This window comes from Sphaeramia orbicularis, chromosome 22 (genome assembly GCF_902148855.1).
Source record: "Sphaeramia orbicularis chromosome 22, fSphaOr1.1, whole genome shotgun sequence".
Classification (NCBI taxonomy): Eukaryota; Metazoa; Chordata; class Actinopteri; order Kurtiformes; family Apogonidae; genus Sphaeramia; species Sphaeramia orbicularis.
In genome coordinates, this window is record NC_043978.1 from 219002 (window position 1) to 231627 (window position 12626).

The 12626-nt window shown below is 40.0% G+C and overlaps 1 protein-coding gene across 1 annotated transcript in view; it reads left to right on the forward strand.

Annotated features, from left to right (window-relative positions):
* Positions 1 to 1009: 1009 nt before the first annotated feature.
* dnah7 (dynein, axonemal, heavy chain 7) overlaps positions 1010 to 12626 on the forward strand; it is a 201946-nt gene continuing 190329 nt past the window's right edge. The window contains exons 1-2 of the mRNA XM_030126944.1: positions 1010 to 1117; positions 11922 to 12018. Of these exons, the coding sequence (XP_029982804.1) occupies positions 1010 to 1117; positions 11922 to 12018 (205 nt within the window). The remainder of the gene's footprint in view (positions 1118 to 11921; positions 12019 to 12626) is intronic.

The following is a 12626-nucleotide window of genomic DNA, read 5'->3' on the forward strand; positions in this document are numbered from 1 at the left end:
GGTGTGTGTGTGTGTGTGTGTGTGTGTGTGTGTGTGTGTTTGCAGTTGAAGCTGTAGATCAGCTCAGTTGGACTCACCTCTGTTTGTAGAAACTCTGTTCAGACTGGAACCAGATGTGATGAAGTGGGTTTAAGGTTTGTTGGACACCTCCACACACACGTCTGCAGCTCTGAGCACACTGACAACAACTTCCACTGAAACTTCTGGGAAATGATCTTTGTTCTGTTGAATGTGGCTCCGCCTCTGACCTGTTTCCTGTTTGATATGACTGTGAAATCTGAGTGTGTGTTGTTTTATCACAGCACAGACGACATGTAGAAGGGTTCTGGTTCTGGTTCTGCTTCTGTAAATACATGTGTGGATGTTTAGAAACAGCAGTCAGTGCATTATGTGTCCAGTCAGCTGTTGAACCTGCACTTTAGGTTCTAAAACATGAACAGGATCCATGTGTTTGTGGGCGGTTCACATGAACGAACTTACAACAGAAATGTCACTCATACAGGAAATACACTGGACCAGCGGAAAGATGACCATATCTGATCACCTTAGAGCTGGAGTAGATAGATAGATAGATAGATAGATAGATAGATAGATAGATAGATAGATAGATAGATAGATAGATAGATAGATAGATAGATAGATAGATAGATAGATAGATAGATAGATAGATAGATAGATAGATAGATAGATAGATAGATGGCCCCGCCTCCAGAACCTGGAAGGAGGTTCATATTTCATCTGCTCTTTTTTTTTTTTTTTTTTTTTTTACCATGGGAGTCTGTGGAAGTGTTGCCCATGGGTGTGTTCAGCCCATTTTTGTGGGTGTTGAAGCCCCCCTAAAGTATTTTAAGGTTGCTGGAAGGTTTCTTTTTTCTTGTTTACTTTATGTCCATTCTTAACATGTTAGAAAAAAAATGTCTAAACCATATACAGTACATGATGAAACGTAGTATTTTAGCAACAAAAATACAGCCCCCCCCACCACCACCACCACCACCTTGTCTCAAAAATGGTTGGATCCTCCCCGTCCCTCCCCCTTTCTTCGATTCAGACTGAGCGCTCCACCTACAGAGCAGTGCAGGCGCTGCCTTCCAGAGCTGGTGATGGTAGTAGTGGTGTAAGTACTGGGTTTAAAGCAGGACATGTGACACATTTGTGTACTTCTACCACTGAACACATTCTGATCATCACCAGTCCACAGTCTGGCTGCATTCAAACGGAGATCTGTGTTTCTGCTGTTAGGAGGGAGTTAGCTGATGTTTTATCTGTCCAGGAAATGTTCCATGAGGTTCAGTCCTCCTCTGTCCACCTCTGTCCACTTCTGTCCACCTCTGTCCACCTCTGTCCACCTCTGTCCTCCTCTGTCCACCTCTGTCCACTTCTGTCCACCTCTGTCCACCTCTGTCCACTTCTGTCCACCTCTGTCCACTTCTGTCCACCTCTGTCCACCTCTGTCCTCCTCTGTCCACTTCTGTCCACCTCTGTCCACCTCTGTCCACTTCTGTCCACCTCTGTCCACTTCTGTCCACCTCTGTCCACCTCTGTCCTCCTCTGTCCACTTCTGTCCACCTCTGTCCACTTCTGTCCACCTCTGTCCACTTCTGTCCACCTCTGTCCTCCTCTGTCCACCTCTGTCCACCTCTGTCCTCCTCTGTCCACCTCTGTCCTCCTCTGTCCACCTCTGTCCACCTGTGTCCACCTCTGTCGTCCTCTGTCCACCTCTGTCCTCCTCTGTCCACCTCTGTCCACCTCTGTCCTCCTCTGTCCTCCTCTGTCCACCTCTGTCCACCTCTGTCCTCCTCTGTCCACCTCTGTCCACCTCTGTCCTCCTCTGTCCACCTCTGTCCACCTCTGTCCTCCTCTGTCCACCTGTGTCCTCCTCTGTCCACCTCTGTCCTCCTCTGTCCTCCTCTGTTCTGTCCTCCTCTGTCCTCCTCTGTCTGTCCTCCTCTGTTCTGTCCTCCTCTGTCCTCCTCTGTCCTCCTCTGTCCTCCTCTGTCCTCCTCTGTTCTGTCCTCCTCTGTCCTCCTCTGTCCTCCTCTGTCCTCCTCTGTCCTCCTCTGTTCTGTCCTCCTCTGTTCTGTCCTCCTCTGTTCTGTCCTCCTCTGTCCTCCTCTGTCCACCTCTGTCCACCTCTGTCCTGACAGCCAGCCTCATCATGAACATACAATTGTTTTGTTTTATTTTGTTTTGTTTTTTTTCCTAAAAATAAAAAAGGGGCAGATTCAGATAAGAGTGTCAGATGAACTCATGTAAGCTCATTTTCCACAGCAGTTCTTCCCACATACCTTTGTGTTCCACTAGTCTGTTCATATGGTCCAGTTCTAATGCTCATATTCTAAATCCTCTACATGTATTGTTGTGTTCCGCTGAACACTGGACCAGTGGAGACATCTGGAAGATCATGTGACTGTACATGTGTGCAATGCATGACTGTCCATACGTTTGTGTGATTTTCATAACATGTTTTGTGTTTGTATATATCTGAAATAAAGTTATTTATTTATGTATTCATTTATTGGGGGTGGGTCACTTTTCCATGGGGGGGGGGGTCATAATTCTGCAGTAGCGGTCACTTTTCTATCTGACACCAGGGAGCATCATGTTACTGCAGCTCCTGCTATCAATCAACTTTATATTGTTGTTTTATAGTTGGAGTTATTGTTCACTGATGTTGTTACCCCCCCCCCCAAAAAAATAAAAATAAATAAATAAATAAATAAATAAATAAATAAATAAAAGGGAGGCAGGGGCTATTGTTTTTGGTTCAGCTTGTTTGTTTGTTTGTTAGCAGCAATTCAATCATGAATTGATTGAATTCATACCAAATTCAGTTTATAGATCACAGAATACAGAATAGAATAGAATAGAATAAGAATAGAATAAGAATAAGAATAGAATAGAATAAGAAAAAGAATAGAATAGAATAGAATAGAATAGAATAGAATAGAATAGAATAGAATAAGAATAGAATAAGAATAGAATAGAATAAGAATAAGAATAGAATAAGAATAGAATAGAATAAGAATAAGAATAGAATAGAATAAGAAAAAGAATAGAATAAGAATAGAATAAGAATAGAATAGAATAGAATAGAATAGAATAGAATAGAATAGAATAGAATAGAATAGAATAGAATAGACTTTATTGTCATTGTGTGTCCAATAAAAGTAGGGAGTAAGTATTTCTAAGGGAACAAGAAAATGTCTGATTACACCGAAGGTAAGAGGTGAGTTTTAAAACAGTCCAGAAGTACGATCCAGTCCAAACCAGTCCCATCAAATACTAAATAAGTGTTAACACTCTTTGCTCTTTTTGTGGCAACGCAGTAGAAACAGTCAGACTTACATTTGGACTGCACTCACACTCACATTTTGGACTGATGTGAATATTTTTGTGAATACTACAGTTGACTCTTCATTTAAATTAAATATCCAACATGTACAATATGGTTTGTCAAAAATGTAAGAAATAAGCCTCGATAAGATATATCTGATCAACCTTCTCTTAATTACAGTCCAATTCCATATTCACTGTTTCAGATTTACTAAACAATGACCAAATATTGTAGTTTTTAAATCTGTACTGCTGTTTTATTTAGAAAGTATTGAACAGAGTTTAAATCCAAAAGCATCAAACCAAGGAGTCTGTGTGAAAAGGACAATATTACCTGAACTGAATGAACCCACAGCTTTTGTATTTATTTTATGTTGTTTTTGATTCTGTGTTGTATCTGTATTTTACTGTAAATATTGTAACTGCATTTCATCCTGAAATGTTTGATTTAAAAAAAACAAAACCAAACAAACAAAAACAGTATTTCTAAAGGAGTATATTTTATTTCAATGATCTAAGAACTCCTCCCTCCTCCTGTAAATGAATATATGTCCTTTTTAATCAGACGTGCGTTTGGTTTGTGAGGAAGTGAAATCCAGACAGTGACGGAAGGTTTTTTGTTTTTTTTTTAAGCCAGTGACGGAAGTTTTTTGTTTGTTTTGTTTTGTTTTGGCCAGTGACGGAAGTACAGAGGGGACCGTTCAGGATCTACTTCCTTAGCAACTGTTCCCTAGCAACCGGCCAACAGTTGGAGCCCAGGTGAGCGGTGCCGTTCTGTTCCTCACTGTTTCTGATGGAAGAGCTGACTGCGTTTACGAAGATGGACAACAGTGTAAGTACACAGACACATGCGGAACTGAGCCTTTACAACCAAAGCCGCACACGTCAGGAAAGAATCCAGTGAAGTCATAAATGTTCGGGATCTGGCTAATGTTTGGGTTCCTTCATGACACCGAACTACAACTGGGTCAGCTGGTGTCACTGGAAATGGACATGCGCATTTAAAACAGTCCCGGTTTGGGTTTATTCAGGTTCATATGGTATTTATATTTATCTGATAGTTTTTGTCTGATAGTTTCGATTTGATTTTTTTTTTTTTTTTTTTTTGATAATTTTTATCTAATCATTTTTATCTGATACTTTTTATGTGATATTTTTTATCTGATAGTTTTTATGTGATATTTTTTATCTGATAGTTTTTATTTGATAGTTTTTATGTGATATTTTTTATCTGATAGTTTTTATGTGATATTTTTTATCTGATAGTTTTTATCTGATACTTTTTATGTGATATTTTTTTATCTGATAGTTTTTATTTGATAGTTTTTATGTGATATTTTTTATCTGATAGTTTTTATGTGATATTTTTTATCTGATAGTTTTTATTTGATAGTTTTTATGTGATATTTTTTATCTGATAGTTTTTATTTGATAGTTTTTATCTGATAGTTTTTATTTGATAGTTTTTATGTGATATTTTTTATCTGATAGTTTTTATCTGATACTTTTTATGTGATATTTTTTATCTGATAGTTTTTATTTGATAGTTTTTATGTGATTTTTTTGATCTGATAGTTTTTATTTGATAGTTTTTATGTGATTTTTTTGATCTGATAGTTTTTATTTGATAGTTTTTATGTGATATTTTTATGTGATAGTTTTTATGTGATATTTTTTATCTGATAGTTTTTATTTGCTGTCATTTGGTTCCACACTTTGGTCCACTCAGGTAAAGTTGGCAGTAGTTTGGCAGATTCGGACTTTGTCCGTTAATACCGAACAAACTAAAGGAGCACAAAACACATATGTTCCCTTGTTGTGATCCTGGTTCTGCTGGCAGCAGACTCCAACACCATTTCAGCCCAAATGAGCCGCATTTCGTTACATCAAAATGCAAAGGCTTTGCAGCAGGACCGTTGTGCACGGACCGCTTAGGGACCGTCTACAAAGTGCACAAACGCAGATAGTGGGAAATAAGCTTTTGCTGAAGGAGGGACTTTTAAATATTTCTTGCTCAATAGCTCCGCCCACAAGGGGGAGGAGCCTCCATACTCACAGCCCATGACATGGACACCTCCCCCTTCCTACTAAAACTCTTAGTTTATATTTCTCTAAACTAAGAATTGTAGGAGGAAGGGGGAGGTGTCCATGTCATGGGCTGTGCATATAGAGGCTCCTCCACCTTGTGGGAAGAGCTATTAAAAAAGAACTATTTAAAAAGTTCCTCTTTCTATAGCAAAAGTGCTAATGTTAACATGCTAAGTTAGCCCATATGCTATCCTGTGGTTAATGCCTTATTGTGTGTGTGTGCTAATGCTAACATGCTAAGTTAGCCTGTCTGCTATCCTGTGGTTGATGCCTTATTGCGTGTGTGTGCTAACGCTAACATGCTAAGTTAGCCTGTCTGCTATCCTGTGGTTAATGCCATATTGTGTGTGTGCTAATGCTAACATGCTAAGTTAGCCTGTATGCTATCCTGTGGTTAATGCCTTATTGTGTGCATGTGTGCTAACGCTAACATGCTAAGTTAGCCTGTCTGTTATCCTGTGGTTGATGCCTTATTGTGTGTGTGTGCTAACGCTAACATGCTAAGTTAGCCTGTCTGCTATCCTGTGGTTAATGCCATGTTGTGTGTGTGCTAACGCTAACATGCTAAGTTAGCCCATATGCTATCCTGTGGTTAATGCCTCATTGTGTGTGTGTGCTAATGCTAACATGCTAAGTTAGCCTGTCTGCTCTCCTGTGGTTAATGCCTTATTGTGTGTGTGTGCTAACGCTAACATGCTAAGTTAGCCTGTCTGCTATCCTGTGGTTAATGCCTTATTGTGTGTGTGTGTGCTAATGCTAACATGCTAAGTTAGCCTGTCTGCTCTCCTGTGGTTAATGCTTTATTGTGGACCATTGGACCACAGTCCTCCAATAGGAAAACTAGGTGAAATAGACACATCACGGTGGTACTTCGTAATCACTCCTTCGTAGTGAATGAGGCGATGTCTGTCCATCACCACTAATACTGCTTCCTGTCTGGACCAGGTCAGGACACGCCTCTCATCTAACCACGCCCCCACGTCAAAAAGAGTCCAGAATGTTTTCTAACCGCAGAAAAGTTTTGTAAAAGCAAAAATAAAAAATGTTTTGTAGGTGCATTTTTAAAAACAAATATAAATTCTTGGTTTACAAAACTTCTCTGACACTTACTTCACGTCTGTGTACAGTGTGATCTGGCCTCATCTTGGCGTCATACTTTAGTCAGTGTGATTTGCTGTTTTGCAGTTTGCACCAGTGAAGCAGATGTTTCCATAACTATCCCTAAAGACAGCACATTGTAGAAAATACAGTTTTGTAAAACAAGCATTTTGTGCAAAGTGAGGTGAAAAAATGGTTAACAGTACATTGAATTTGTCGCTTATGAAACATGTGACGGCTTCATGTCATATGACGTATGCAGTGGGATGCGAATGTTTGGGACATGTCTGGTCCAAACGTCTGTGAATGGGAACCAGGGGAAGGGTCTTTTAGATGTACGACGCTGCAGCTCCTGGAGGTCCTCCCCTGAGGAAAATCTTCTTGGTTTAATTATTTACATGAAAAAAAAATTCCAAAAACACCAAAAGACAACTATACATTCATTAATAAAATGTCCATCGAACTGTTAAGATTTTTGGTGTTTGTTGATTGGAAGCTCCAAAGACGAGTTCAGGATGCACTTGGTTTCAGTTTAGGAATTTATTCTGATCACATGTGAAATATAAAAGCCAGCGCTGGTCTGTCTGGACAAGAGGAACTCGAGTCAAAGAGCCTCGAATACTGGGCGTGGTTGACAATTATCTTCTTGGTTGACTCCACCCCAAAAAATGGGTTGGACTTCACAACATCATCTGACTCCGTCTTCTGATTGGACCTCACTTGTTGACGTGTTTTGCCAACTGTTGGTCCACGTCTTGTTGCTGGGATGTGCTACGCAAAGTGTCATGACTGTTGTTTTAGACGTGGATCTACTGGAGGGCTGTCAAACATGCGTCCCGGGGGCCACTAGCGTCCCACCAAAGGTTCCAATGTGGCCCGTGGGATGAATTTGTAAAGTGTATAAATTCCACAGTCCAGGCTGTGGAACTCATTTTAGTTGTGGTTCCACATCCAGACCAATCTGATCTACAGTCAAATAATAACAGCAGAAGAACCCACAAAAAAGAATGACGCCATGTTGTCTTCTTGCTTTGATGTGAGAAAAATAATATTACATTATGCCTACAAATAATACAAACTTCAAATTTTTTATTTGTTTTAGTGCAAAAATAACATTAAATTATGGAAATATTTACATTTCCAAACTATCCTGAAACAATAAAATGTGAATAACCTGAACAAATATGAGCAAAACGTCTAAAAAAAATTCAGTCCAGTTTGAACTCTTTTCTTCCTGTTCCTCAGTGTTTAGTGTCTTTGTAGATCTGATCCAGAATGCACATGGACTAATGAGAAGTTGAAGCATAATATTGTTAAAATTGCACTAAATTTTCTTAATTTGTTTTATTTAAATTCCAGTTTTTCAGGTTATTTACATTTATTTTTTTTGAAAGTTTATAAAAGTAAGTATTTTTATATTGGGTTTTTTTTGCACTAAAACAAAGACAAACATTTTTTAGTTGTCATTATTTGTAGGTTATTCTGTTATTATTGTACTGGTCCGGTCCACTGCAGATCAAATCAGGCTGAATGTGGAACCTGACAGAACAGGAGTTTGAGAACCCTGATCTATTGGACTGTGCGGTCCTAGCTTCTGTAGACACAACATCTGCTTCAGTGAACAGAACTGAGCCTGAATCTGATCAGTACTGGTGTCCAAGAGTTTACTGGGACACAGGCTTCACCAGCAGAGAAATATGTGACATTTAAGAGCAGTTCAGAGCAAGACTGTAATTATTCTAGAATTATTCTTCAAAACCATTGTCAGAGCTGAAGGACAAAAGGAGTATCATTTAAAAAGGGTCAGAACAGCTGATGGCAGCTGCATCAAGGTTCTTCTGGAACATCTGTTCTTATCTGTCAATAATGACCCCCCCCCCCCCCTTTTTTTTTTTTTTTTTTTTTTTTTTTTTTTTTGCACAGAGTGCTGGGAAGAAAACAAAGTCTCCAAAGAATCCTGAATCCTCCTCAGCTCACAGTTCACAGGTAAAAAAAACATCCATGTGCTTCATTTTGCATCTTTTACTGACAGGACTTTTGGAACACTACCTCCTGTTTCTTCATGTTATACAAAACTAGGAATTACTGCAGTTGTTGGGCAGCTGTGGCTCAGGAGGTAGAGCAGGTTGTCCAATTATCAGAAGGTTGGCAGTTTGAGTCCTGCTTGGCCCCAGTCATGTGCTGTTGCCTTTGGCTCCACCCACCTGGCCTCCAGTGTCACTCACAGTGGGTACGGTTACATGATGTTTTTTAAATCCGATTTATTTTTCCAGAAGAAATTAATTCAGAACTAAAGTATTTTCTCTTCTGTTTCCATGGAAATGTTAAACCTGAATAAAGGTTTACATGAGGTATTAATGAGGTAGATCAGTGAGCAGAAGGGTTTGTGCTGCAGTGCTCACGTTGCCTTGTTCTCACAGCCCTTCTGTTAGCTTAGCTTAGCCCTTCTGTTAGCTTAGCTTAGCCCTTCTGTTAGCTTAGCTTAGCATAGTCACTGCATTTCCATGGTCACACGTAGCCAGTTTTTTAAAGGTGATTTGTCGTCTTTTCTCAGTGATTTTGTCAAATCCGATTCTCTCTAATTATTTCTTCAGATCTGCGACTTACTGCACTCATACAATCTGTGGACTGTTGTGTTGACGGAAGTTGGAAAATCTTTTTGTTGAAGGGATGCATGCGCTAAATTAGCTTTGCTTTAGCGTTTTAGCTTTGCATTAGTTTTTATTTCCCAGATTTTCTTCCTGCAGTAAGTCACATGACCATGATCTGAGCCTCAGTTTGTGATCATATTGACCCCAGCGGACTAAAGGAATGATTAGGGAGAACTGAACTGACCAAAATCACTCCTAAAATACTACAAATCACCTCTAAAAGCCTGGCTACGTCTGAGCAGAGGAATGAAGCCATTATGCTAAGCTAGGCTAAGCTAAGCTAACGTTAGGGCTGCAGTTCAAACTGTTTGTCCCACTTGTGGAACTCGTTAGGTCAGGACAAATGAATGAATCCAAAGCCAGTGTTGAACTGTTCCTTCAGGGTTTTCCAGGCTGGTAGATCCCATCAGAATATTCCACTGGAACGCTTTGGGAAGACTAGACTGCAGTGCAGATTCTTCCACCAGCGCAGAATGTGTGCGTCATCGCCACAGGACAAGACACTGAGCATGTGCAGAATGGAAGGAATAAAGTCCAAACGGAATAAAGGCTTTACATGTCCAGGAAGAATTTAGAGCACAGTTAAAAGAGGATTAAACCACTGACTTTAATCAGGTTTAAATTTAATCTGAACTTTTTCAACTGGAATAAGGTGTTTACATGGACATCTGAAATAGGATCGAACCTTTAATCAGATTAAACCAGGAAGAAAAATTGTCATGGAAACGTACAGACTGGGGTGACTGTAAATGGACGGCTGTGTTTCCATCAATCCGTGGATACAGATGTACACAGAACAGAAACACAATGAGCAGTGCTATTGTGAAGGGGAAAGCTGACTGACACGCAGAGCTCTACCACGTAACCATGGGAACAGACAGGTTACCATGGGTCACCATAAACCTCCTAAACCAAAAACAAACCCACTGAAACCTTCTGTCATTTATAGGGCTGTGTATCAGTGAGAATCTGCCGATACAATACATACGACAATACTAGGATCACGATAAGATATATCACGATACTGTTAACAAGGCAATATGTTTTGGTTGTTTTGTTTCTTTTTTTAAATGATTATTTCTTGGAAAATGTAATTACACCACAAATATGACTGAAACTAAACAAATTTGTATTTGATCAGCATAGGATCTAATGCTATATCACAAAACTTTTCTCTATAAAAACTCAAAAGGCAGGATTTGGATAAATACAGTTTTAACATTAATTTAATGAATAACTTTTTTAATTTACAAACAACAGAGAAAAAGAGCTCGCAGGATTCCCAAAAAATATAAAGAAAAACAAAAAACAAAAAATGAACCTCTGCCATGTCTGCATTTGAATAAATACCTAAATATATCGATACAGTAATTTTTAATATCGATATAGTATTGTGAAATGAAATATCGTGAAATATTGCAGAACTGATATTTTCTTACAGCCCCAGTCCTTTATAGGTCCTCCAGTCTGTGGAATCAGTTCCCTTCATACATCCAACACACATTTAAGCTTATGTTCATTCAAAAAAACACTCAAACAGGAAGTACTGAAGGAAATACAGGAATGCAAATGATCGTTTTGACTCTCACTGTCCAAGTTACTGTACAGTTAAAAGTTAAAATGTTTTAATGTTTATGAGTTAAGGGGAAGCTTTCAGTTTGTTGATAACAAGGAATTGTAAATTTGTATTTATCTATGTATGTATGTATTTTAACCCCTTGTAAACTGTATTTGCAACCACTATGGTGGATGCTAATGGTGGAAGCTAATGGTGGAAGCTAATTGGGATCCGTAGAAACAATAAACAAAAATATAAACACCACACTTTGGTTTTTCTCCCATTTTTCATGAGCTGAACTCAAAGATCTCAGACTGTTTCTGTGTTCACTAAAGGCCTATTTCTCTTAAACATTGTTCACAAATCTGTCTAAATCTACAGGCTTAGTATGGCCACAGTACATGTTAGCATGTCCTTTTAGTGTGTCCAGTCTAAGGCCCACCTGGGCAATAATCCTGCTGTCCAGTCAGCATCTGGATCTGCCACAGCTGAGAGGTGGATGGAGGATCAGTGCTCACACAGATTTAGACACATGTGTGAACAATATTAGACAGAAATAGGCCTTTAGTGAACACAGAAACAGTCTGAGATCTTTGAGTTCAGCTCAACCAACCAAGTAGTTTACTTTCAAATTATTACCTCCTAAGTGTAACGGTGGAGGTGACAAAAGTCCATGATGTGGGGAGGCCTTTTCCCTACCCTGGTGTTAGGAACACCTGTGTACTGGTCAGTCAGACTGTCCAGGTTGATGGTGTACTGGTCAGTAAGACTGTCCAGGTTGATGGTGTACTGGTCAGTCAGACTGTCCAGGTTGATGGTGTACTGGTCAGTCAGACTGTCCAGGTTGATGGTGTACTGGTCAGTCAGACTGTCCAGGTTGATGGTCTGCTCTTGGCTGCTCAGGGTGGAATAACAGTGAGTGGTCAATAAGAACAGGTGACCAGTTATTCTGTTTTAGTTATTATTAGATTATGCCCCCCCCCCCCATATCATATCCTGTATATATGTAATCACTATGTAAATATGTAAATATCTTTAAACTTTATATTTAGATTTTTTCTTCTTAAATGAGTCTTTATTTCTACCTGCCTTTCTTTCGCACTGGTGTGTTCCATGTTGCTGTAAACTGTTACATTTCCCCTTCATGGGTTCACTGTTCTCTTCTTGCCTCTTTCTTCTCCTGTGTTCAGTGGGTGGATCAGCAGTACCAGTGGATTCCCAGTAAATCCTTGTTCAGTTCGTCTGGCGTCACCAAACCCAAACCTCAGGTCTGTGGAGCATCTGAAGGTCAGTCCAGTTCCATCCATGTTCATATGTTATGGGTGATACTAGGATTATAGTACGTGTGTATGGGTGTGTACTAGTCTATGGGTTCAGTCTGACGTGGCTCCACCCTTTGCAGCTCTAACAGCTTCAACTCTTCTGGGAAGGCTGTCCACAAGGTTTAGGAGTGTGTTCATGGGAATTTTGGACCGTTCTTCCAGAAGTGCATTTGTGAGGTCACACACTGATGTTGGACAGAAGGCCTGGCTCTCAGTCTGCGCTCTAATTCATCCAAAGGTGTTCTATGGGGTTGAGGTCAGGACTGTGTGCAGGCCAGTCCAGTTCATCCACACCAGACTCTGTCCTCCATGTCCAAATGGACCTTGCTTTGTGCACTGGTGCACAGTCATGTTGGAAGAGGAAGGGGCCGGCTCCAAACTGTTCCCACAAAGTTGGGAGCGTGGAATTGTCCCAAATGTCTTGTTCTGCTGAAGCATTCCCAGTTCCTTTCACTGGAACTAAGGGGCCCAGCCCAGCTCCTGAAAAACAACCCCACACCATAACCCCCCCTCCACCAAACTTTACACTCGGCACAATGTGCTCCCACAAGTATCGTTCTCCTGGCGACTGCC